Source organism: Cryptotermes secundus, unplaced genomic scaffold, assembly GCF_002891405.2.
Source record: "Cryptotermes secundus unplaced genomic scaffold, Csec_1.0 scaffold529, whole genome shotgun sequence".
NCBI classification, from domain to species: domain Eukaryota; kingdom Metazoa; phylum Arthropoda; class Insecta; order Blattodea; family Kalotermitidae; genus Cryptotermes; species Cryptotermes secundus.
The window spans coordinates 822,183-833,291 of record NW_019737988.1 but is presented as its reverse complement, the minus strand read 5'-3'; the positions used below and the strand labels follow the sequence as shown (position 1 = coordinate 833,291).

Genomic DNA, 11,109 nt, shown 5'->3' with positions numbered 1-11,109 from the left:
TCGTATTTTTTGGAGGGGTTAAAGAAATGGCAGAAACGTTGGGAAAAGTGTATCGACCTCAAAGGAGATTACGTTGAAAAATAAAAAAAAAATTGTGAAAAACTTGTGTCTTTATTCCTAACACGGGTACTTATTGATTGACCCTCCTAGTGTGACAGACCAAAATGAAACAAATCAAATTATTTCAAGTATTTACATAAGGAAATGCCAAACAATGTCAACATCATCTTTAATATCAAAGATTATTACTGACCTGTAAGGAAACTCCAAATGACAATTAGCAAAGTCAGACCAACACCTTCCCTTGTTTCATTTGCTTTCTTCAGTCTGTATCGTTGGAAGGCATATAGGTTGTCCAAGTAGAACAGTAGGATGTTATAATATTTTTAAGAGATGTCCTCATTAAACCATGTTATTACATAAACAACTGGTGGAAAAAATTTCCAAATTATAATCAAACCATAACTGAGAAATACTTCTATATACACTGACTTACCATTTGGGGAATAAACTCTCAAGTTGATCGGAACGTTAGAGATGCCTTTGTTGGAACCTGTGACACGATCTGTTTCTGCTTCAATTTCTCGACGGACTTCATCAAAATCCACAAACTTCTTCCCTTTGCAGTGTAGGAATTCAGCATACTCTGTAAATCAAAAGACATGCTGTCATGTAAGTGTGACTAGAGACAAAGTATGGACTGGAATGAACTGGACAACTGGACTTACTGGACCCTTGCACAAGTAGCTGCAAACAACTGACAGTCTGAGTGACATTTCATTTTCACTTAATTTCACTTATTCACCTTCCATAAATCCTGTCGAGAATACATTCTCATGTGGATGTGGAGATCATCCTAGTTACAGTCACAACTAAGAATTACAATTGTCATCCAATAGCATACACATTTGTAATAAAATACTGATAAACATATACAATATAATAAATATATTAATTTTAGTAGTAAAAGTAAGGGCAAACCTTATACAATTTGTACAGTTTTATACAAGTCTATTAATTAAGAATTCAATAGTTAACACACAATGTCATTAATGAGTTTTGTGTAACATACATTAATAGTATAATAAATTGAAATAGAGACTAGTATACAGTGATATAAAGATTGTGGATATCTAAAATAAGCAACTAAAAACCAGAACACAGACTGACAATCTTGTCTTCTTTTAATTGTAAAGCAAGACAGCTACTCGCATCTTAAAAAGATTTATAACTGAAATATTTCTGTAAAGAATAAAAGGAATTTAATTGTAAAAATTGTTTCAGTTGTACCTCAAAACTCTTAGTGTCACTCGATATATCCTTAATATGTTGTGGTAGATTGTTCCTAAACAATAAACTCCCTTTTGGTATTTACTCAAATTTACAAGAGGCTGATGGAGATTATTTTGCTGTCTGGTATTTATTCTATGAATCTCTGAATTTACTATGAATTTGTTTGTTTTTTATCACAAAGATCATAAGAGATAGTATGTACTGAGATGCCAGATGTAAGATTTCTAATTCTCTAAATAAGTTTCTGCACGAATCCCTCCTTCTGCATCCCAACACACTCCAAAGATCACCATAACAGCAGCACACACAAAGCCTTCTCAGTTTTCACTAGCTACTGCTTAGCAGCAGTTTCCAATGGTAAACGTTCCCCTTCCTCTGGGTTCCCAAATTGTTTCTGGTCTCAGTTACCCGCTTCACTCTTCTCTCAACTGCAACTCTCAACTGACTCAACTCAGAGTCAGGGTTACTTTATGACGGGCAGTTTACTGCCAATCAGTTCGTCTTGGCACCAACCCCATTTAGGCTCATGACCAGAGATTTGAACTACCAGTCCTCGTTATATAGCCCTGCACAGACTGCAAAAAAAATGTCTCTTCCAATACTGCACATTCTCTCATTGCCAGGGAAACATGTCCACAGAGCTGTTCCCTAGAAATGGATGTTGTACTATCACCTGTTTACACAGCTGTTACTTGGCAATGGATCTACATGTCACAATATTAAAATTCCACAAAGACACAATAATCAATTTGCATGTAGGAAGATCAGGACACTTATTAACTGTGGTAATACTTATTAATAATCAGCCAGCTAATTATATGGGATATGGTCTTTCTCGAGAGCTAGCAGGCATTCAACCAGTCAAGGAAATCCCAATCTCTTATGCAACACAAAGGATTATTGCTATGTTCACAACAGCCCACGACTGGACCCTATCCTAAACCAGGTGAATTCATCCACATCCTCTAACCCTTGTTTTTAAGATCCATTCTAATACTATCCTCACGGGGGACAAGGGTACTCAAGCAGCCACCCAGTCTGGGGCTTCAGAGAATAGCTGAGCAGGATGTTACAAAATTTAGAAAATATTCAGGCTGAAAAAACAGAAACTGAAATAGATTAGAGGTTACAAATAACAAGATAATCCTGTTCTCTAACAATGGTCTATACACCCCCCATATCGCTGTTACTGACTGAAAGAATTAAAAAGGATGAAGTTAAAGTAGCCTCCAATGAATAATTCTCGTGACAGAATTAGTCAATTAGTCATTAGTTAAAGAACTGAATGACCTTACTACACTTTTCCTTAGAAAAGAAAAGTGGCCTAAATATATCATCAGTATTATGAAAGCCTTACAGGGAATTTAATAATGCACTCTGTCAATAATGCCTAAGGTTTGCAAGCTGAATCATGCAGAATTTATGATAAATACAAATAAAAAACATTAAAAAATTATCACCACAAAATGTAACCCACCTGCAGTACTGTTTATAAGCTGTAAAATCAGTGGTCTTCTGGTAACAATTCCAGAACCTCGGGGAAGAAAGTCTCTGCAATCATAATTACAGAAGTATAATCAGCGGTCCTACAAACACTGGAAAGAACTTCTAATAGACATTCTCCTTACATGTGTTCACATGTATATAACACTACATTAACTGATGACCATGCCTATCAGGCAGTCAAGACATTAACTACTCTGCCAGCTAACAATCACCAGATTAATAAAGTAATATTCTGAACACATATATCATACCTGAATATAACATTAAGCCTTGCATGAACATAGCCTAGTATCACAGGTAAAATATAACTGATCCCATGTGCATATAAATTTATCTGTATACATGCATATATTGTGACATGCAGCCTGAAAACTGCAACCTGTCCATTTGCTGGGCGGGGCTTCGCAGAGCATGTTCCCGTGGTAACACGAAATGCACCGTTATTCTGGGTTTTGATGAATCTATTGAAGACATATTCATGGTAATGACTTCCAAACAGACTGTTACCACAGATATGAAAAACAGAACTTTTTCAAGGGGGTGATTCATATCCCAGCCACCTAGCAGTGATAAAAGGAGGCCAGTTGAGAAGCCAGAATACGACAGGACGCGGAAGAAGTGACTCAGCAGTGAATCGGCATATTTTTGAGTATAAAGAAGAGCTATGCAGAGAGGGATTTGTTATCCAGAAGGAGTTGAGTGTGTGAACTGTTATAGCAAAGTATAATTGTGATAGTACTGTCAAATAAATCCAATCATTAAATGTAAAAGTAAGGTAAAAGTAAAGCTATCCCTGTAACAGGCCGTGAAGGCCCATAGGGTTGTGAGACCTTGAGGGTCCCACATTATCTAGACAATTGGCTCAACGATAGTGGTAAGGTTATCAGCCTTATGCGCCAGCCACACTTTACTCCCCAGGAAAATGATTTAATTAATTCCTGGTACTCATTTCTGTTAGAGGCTGAGTTAACCTCAGGGCCATAGTGCAGCTGGAAGGATTAGGTCAACTGAAAAAATCCAGTGACCTCATTGGGACTTGAACCCATGACCTTAAGGCTTGTAGAATCCAAAATTATTAGTCACGTTACCCTGGATACACATGACAATATATAAGCAGCCATGATAGCGCAGTCAGAACAGCGATTGGCTACAGACTGGACAACCAAGAGGTCAAGGTTCGAGTCCTGGTAAGGTCAAAAATTTTCTCTTCTCCACGTCGTCCATTCCAGCTCTGGCATCCACCCAACCTCCAACCCAATGGGTACTGGGGGCTCTTCCCCGAGGGTAAAGTGGCCGGGATGTGAAGCTGACCACTCACCTCCAACTTATGCCGAGGTCAAGAAAATGTGGATCTATACATCCACTCCCCCATACGCCTTCATGGCTTAGTGCTTAAATAGTTAAGCACATGTACAATTTTACCATTGTATATATGTATATATCTATAACCATCAATAATGTATATCCTGCTACAATGTGTGACCTAAAATAACAGAGAAACTATCTGAGAACCTGCTGCAAATTAAAATTATGAAATATTCCATCTGTCTGGTGCCCCAGTGTAACAGGATGCTGAAATATAATATTAGGCTGCAAACTGTTAAGCCCAACCAAAATGCCAAAATGACATGCGTTACACAATGAAACAAGTGTTCAAGTACAATACACATTAGAAAAGCAGGGAAAAGATTTTGGCACAAATTTTAGAATGCTACAGTTCCAAACATAAAACTGTATCTATACAACTGTAAATAAATTTATGCAGAGTCATTAGAGGACAAAAGAACAGCTAAACTCAAGTGCAGTGTTTTCATGTAAAAAAAAAAACTTTAATGCTTGCAAAGAATGTAAGGGACTAAAACTTCAAATTGCCTCATTTCTAAACATAAGTTCATTGGTGAAACTTAGCACGTTATGGAGATATAAGGAATATATATGTAATAAACAGGGATTATTTCAAGCGCCTGCTGTGATGTGAATGGGTTTCATTTGTAATCTGTTTGCCTATGGATCTGTCACTGCACTGTAGATCTGGACATATGTGGACAGGGGTGGCACAGGAAGTTGTCTCTCTTCCTCTCGACTGAACAAAAAATTTTCTTCTTCTGAAATTACTGTTCTGTTTTCTTGACCAAAAATCTCTCTTAATTTTGCAATACCAAAGAGTGTTCAATATCACAGTCTCCACCACACACACAACACACACACATACAGATGGATAAGATAAAAAATATAAATTAACTGACTGGTGTCTGCAAGAAATGAAAGTCAAAGACTACAGACGTATACAATTTCAAAAGCTTTAGAAAAATGTGTGTGCTCAAGTACTATAGACATTTCTACTCTTATATTATCTCCGATCTTCATTTGGTCTCCATTCTGGCTCCTTTACAATAATTGGTCAGCATTTGGTACCTAATGCCAAACTTTGACAAGTCATCTGTGCTTGTAACCTCAACTGGTTAGCATATTTGAAACTCATTTTCTATTCAGATACCATTTGGATGAGTTATATTATCAAGTTTATAAGAAGTTTCCCCCTTAAAAGACTGCATGAATTTGTCTCCCACATTCTTCTTACATGTCTAAACCATCAAAAACTCTTTGATCCAATCACCTGTATAAATTTCTTGCATCATTTATCCAAGTTAAAAACATCCTCAATGTAATGGCCTAACAATGAATAGTGGCCTGTATAAATCAAGTATCTGAATATAAATAAATATCTCTATTCTAAATTACATTTTCCTGAGCATTTTGTTTTCACACACTTGCAGTTCATGTTCTTCTCTCAAGATATCATCTTTCACAACAAAACAAACCACAAAAAGTACATATTTATTAAAAACTGTAATTATGTTTAAAATATGCATTCCCCTAAAAGACATTTGGTGAATCAGTCTAATATCAACGAAAAGTATACAATATTAATACGAATAAGACAAAGTACATACACTATTATCAGGCCTAAGATGGACTGAGAAGACTGCCAGAAAGAGGCCTTAAGATTTAATCTGCATGCTAAACGTCATATATGAACACTGAAGTTACTATTCACACACCACAAAGACAAAATGTACACAACCTTAATGTAAAGAATGTAATTCTACTTAAGAAAAACACTCAACTGAACCAATTCTTAAGTGAAGAGTAAAGAAATGGGATGAATGGTTATGAGGTACAAGCATGAAACTCAGCTTTAATTGCATGTTCTATTCAACCATTAAATGACAGATTCAGCTCATTATTACCCTAACTTTAGAAATATGTAACAGAATACTTCGATACAATTAGCTCGACTATGAACACGTTTTTACTTTTAACATGCAATATGAGAAACATTAACTCAGGAACTTACACAACCACTATGTAAAGACACGGACCACCTCTGCATCCGTTTGAATGGGGATGGTGTAATATGACCCGTTAAATTTAATTCCGGGCATAACAAAACTTTAATTTTCAAAATTGTTGCAAACATCTGTACATGTAAATCACATTATTTATATTTTCGAGGAAACCAACTGTCAAATCTGCGACTGAAAAGTCGTTATTAAACAAGGCACAGTGGTTATTAAGCATTAATTTAAACATAAAAACTCGAGTATCCGGTAAAAAAATCTGATTACAGGGCAGAACATTTTAGGAAACACCTCAAATGTAAAGTCAGATACAAAAACACTTACCTGCCCACAAAATTCTCCAGTACGGAACTTTTGCCTGCACTTTGTCCGCCCACAACTGCAATTTGTGGAAGATCCAATTGCATATGAACACCCAACTGTGTAAAGGCATCTTGGAGTTTATTAACGATTGGGATGAGCTGTTCCATCCCAGTATTTCCAGACATTTTGTCCAGTATTCAGAAAGCCGATCCCTACACCTTAAATGATACCAGATCCCTACTGCGGGGTGGAAAACCAATATGGCGGACTACCCATAATACTGTGCGGTACATTGCCGAGATCGACGTTTTACATGGATAAGTCAAAATTATTGACATGTTTTATTTACATTTACATGTAACACAAAATATAGATTCAAAACATTTACACCATTAACACGAGTCTCATTTTAAATCACCGATATTTCAAACTTATATCTATCTTAGTATCATGTCTTCTCTCTGCTTAGTTACATAAAATCAATATGTTTATACTCATCTTTCGAGAATCTCTTAGCAAGCAACAGACTAACACTTTTTTTTTCGAATTCAGTTGTCCAGTGGTCTCAGCAGATTTTGTAAAAAGTAAGAATACGGGTTTTGCTGAGAGGTTTTTATTTTTTCTTATCAATACGCGAAGCCAGTACGCAAAGCTTCGGTGCTTGACCTAATTTTGACAATACTAATGATTGACACTTGCTGTGGCATAAGTAATACATGGATATGTGGCCCTTTCAGAGCCACATTTTGTAAAATGTTGTTGGTAAATATTCATGAGCATATTTATGTCCATAGATATCTGGTTCCCCCTCCAGCTTCTAATGAAAGAACATTCTGTCCTAATGCCTGTTTGAACGTGTATTAATTTATAATCTGTTAAAGTGTTTTGGTCAGTCCTTTTTTTTTTTCGTCAGATAGGCAATGTGACAGACGGCTTCAATAAAACTGTCTCATCTTTTCTGCTGAAATTATGTTTTGAAAAGAATTTCGTTACGCCGTGGTTGAAAAGTGCCACATATATTTCAGGTATTGATTCGTGGTTGTGGCACAGTTGTCCTTAGCTCTGGCATGCAGATGCATTAGAGAACAGGTCTTCCTTATTAGCTAACAGTTGCATAGCTGGCCAAGGGATTCCGTATTTTCACGGAAACTAAAGGTTTATTACTGCAATCATGTGAGCCGACACCGGTCTATTCTGAGTCAGATGAATCCCGTACACGCCTTCATAAATTAGTTTTTAATGTTCGTTTTAATATTATGCTCCATCTTATTCGATTTTAGCTTTCTCCATTCGTTAACCCTGGCATGGCTTATCATCTATTATGTAATCGCCTCACAATGAAAGGGAAATGTAATGAAAATTTATTTAATTACTTGGCCCATTGTAACGAAACTCATTTTTCTCATTTCGTAAGAGAATGACATTTGTTTTTATGCTGGCTCTGGAGCAAGGGAAAATTACAACGAGAATATGGAGGCTGAAATGTGAGGGACAGTGTCAGATAAGGTGATAGTGAAATAAAATGAGGCAACTGTATGTCGCAAGAGAAGCGGAAAGTGACTTCAAGTCCAGCGATAAGTTCACACATTTCGAAATCTGAATTTCGAATTTGAAAGTGCCAAGCGAACTATCGCAATGAAGTCGACCTAAAGCGGCCTAAAGCATTACCGATTAGAGTGATGTAAAAGTAAAAGCGCTAAGGGGAAAAGCGGCATCCATAGAGCACAGACAGCACACCTAACAGCGGCAACAGCAGCAACACAGCGAAAGTATAGAATGAGGGATCTGGGAAAAACAGGTACAGAAAATGATAATGCAGTTGCATGTGACAGGTGCCACGTCTGGCACACAAGGACCTTGTAGGTATTGGCGCAAGAGAATTTAATATCATAAATTGGAGAAAGTAAAATTTGATATGTTTATGCGCAGACTGCAAAGCCAAATCTGTTGCATAACGAAGACATATTTAACAAAACAGAATCTACGGAAAATAAAACTGTATATTAGAAGCCAGAGGAAACACGTCGAAAGTATAAGCGAGCTGATAACAAGAAGAATCGAACACACCGTATGAAACAAACTCGAAGAAATGATAAAGAATTGCCTATCAAGAACACATATTCGAGAGGGACAGAGGAGATGACAAATGAAAATAAAACTGAAGCAAATTAAGAAATTCAGAAGCAGCGCCACATGGAGCATCAGCAGGATGCTGCAACCGAAAACGAATACAGGGAATGGCTAACAAGAGAAGACGAGAAGAGGAAGAGGTCGGGCGTTTTGTCCGCGCATTGAGCAACTCTTTCAGTCAGCAACCTAGGGACAAATTAAGGAACGAAACCTGCTCAGAAAAGCGTCTATCATCGCAGCTAGGTAAGAAGAGAGCCTTCTCCACCACACAGGAGAACTACAAAAGGAACACCTAAAAACGACCCCCGAATTGGCTTGGATGTACATTGAATGACTAGAAGAAGGTACTTCAAAAGATCTCTTAAATCAGCTGCTGTTTAACATTGATCCGAACGAGGCAATTCATAGGAACGACAGGAAGACTGAAATTTGTGCCTGCGCGAATGGACTTCGTGATGGTCTCTACATCATTTCATGAGTTGCAAGAATCTTTCAACAATTGGTGTAATGGGCAGAAATAAATAAAAGAAACCCCGAAATAATGATCTTGAGGAAGTATGGGAGAATGAAGCATGGGGACAAAATCAAGTACGGCCAGGAGCGGTTAGGAATCGTTAGGTACTATAAATTTGTGGAAATAAACCTACACACTAATGGGAAAGGCTTCACTGTGCACATCCCCAATACGTAACGTGGCGGATTTTCGAGCATAAGCAAGTTATCGTTTGAAAATGGATGACACTTTTCATTATAAAAATGGCGCCAATTTTAACGTACGGACTAAAAATGCTATGGGGACATCGCAGAGAAATAACTTAAAGACTTTAGACAGTGTAAAAGCGAGATACCTAAAGAAGGCATCGGGAGATTCAAGATTCACGCCATTGTGATTAGTAGACCTCATAGGACATCCAGGAGAAAGTCTCCTGACGGAAGTCTTATGTTGCAAGCCACTGCTGTCATGCACCAATGCAGCGTGCGAATTAAGGAACTGGGTGTTACTAGTTATTCTTACGCTCTCGGCCCTCCTTGTGATTCGGTTGAGAGCAGATATCACAACGGTTTCTTCAGGTCAGATTATTCTGCAGTAAATCGAGCAAATAGGAAAGAATTAATTAGGCAACAGACTGAAAGGCAAAATAATGTTCTCGTTGGAGTAAAATGATTTGAAAGGAATCTTATGTCAGTTGATATTTCAATTACCATGGAAGTATTATTACCTGTTCTGTCAAATTTTATAACTCCAAATTACTTTACGAGTTTGATACTGTTAAAATGCAAACTTGTAAGAGTAACTGAGAAGTAGAGAATTTGATAAAGTAGGCATGTAGGCGCTAATGCTACCATGACAGTTAAAATATGAACTCACTTAAATTCAACCCTTTCAGAGCACTTCATTTACATGATTTGTGGGTGGGCTGCCGTGAGAACCTCTAATCACACACAACAAATAAAGTTAGCCATGTGAAGATATACACACAATCACCACCGATAAACACACTGGGCGCTGTGTAGACGCTCTTAACCGCTCATAACATTTTGAAGTTGAAGGAAAACATTCCAATAATGCGTATAATTCATGCTCGTGATTTGTGTGTTTTTGTGATTGTGTTGAGCTGCTGTCTGTGTGAAAAAAAAATCGAAAAATAGAGACATGCCCACTTATGTAAAGAAGAGGACAGATCGTTGGTGCGCATTTCTAGAACATGGGTGACAAAAACTGCCACATTATTGGGCGTGTATAGAGAGCGACGGTGTCTAATGTTATATCGGAATACACGAATCATGGAAAGACAATCACAGCGGGCGAAAGTCGACACTGACAGAAAGAGATCGCCGTAAATTGAGAAGGACTGTTTCGAAAAATCACAGAACTGAATATGCATCTCTACGAACCTCTTAAAAAGAATTGTCCGACAGGAGCTTCACAAATCCAACATCCACGGTAGGGCTGCAGTAGCTAAACCTCTTGAGTTCTGAAAGTAATGCCCAGATCCGCAAACAATGGCGTCACGACCATAAAACCTAAGACATCAGACAAATGGAAATGCGTGTGTGATATGGTCAGGTGAGTCGTCCTTCACGCTGTTCCTGCATCAGGAAGAGTTTACGCTTGGAGAACGCCCAAGGAAGCCTACAATCTTGAAAGCCTGATACCAACAGTGAAACATGGGAGAGGTTATGTGATGGATTGGGCAGCAATATCATGGTATTCTGTTGGTCACATTATTACCCTTCATAATCGAATTACTGCAAGGGAGTACATGGACAGGTTGGGTAATCAGATTGCATTCCATGATCCAGACATTATTTCCTAACTACGATGCAGTTTTTGAAGACAACAATGCCCCCATTCACACAGCTGGAACTGTTCAGTCATGGTTTGGAGAACATGAAGGTATACTTCAACATTTTCACTGGCCAGCACAATCACCAGATTTGAACATCATTGAACCATTCTGGTCAGTTTTGGAGAGCAGAGTGAGGAAGAAGTTCCTACCTCCAACATCTCTAA

At 37.8% G+C, this 11,109-nt stretch overlaps 1 protein-coding gene across 1 annotated transcript in view; it reads right to left on the bottom strand.

Moving 5' to 3' along the window:
* Window positions 1-6,749, bottom strand: part of LOC111870635 (dynamin) — a 65,840-nt gene extending 59,091 nt beyond the window's left edge. The window contains exons 1-3 of the mRNA XM_033753935.1: window positions 6,486-6,749; window positions 2,771-2,844; window positions 497-646 (exon numbers count right to left, since the gene is read on the bottom strand). Of these exons, the coding sequence (XP_033609826.1) occupies window positions 497-646; window positions 2,771-2,844; window positions 6,486-6,649 (388 nt within the window). The 5' untranslated portion in view covers window positions 6,650-6,749. The remainder of the gene's footprint in view (window positions 1-496; window positions 647-2,770; window positions 2,845-6,485) is intronic.
* Window positions 6,750-11,109: the final 4,360 nt, after the last annotated feature.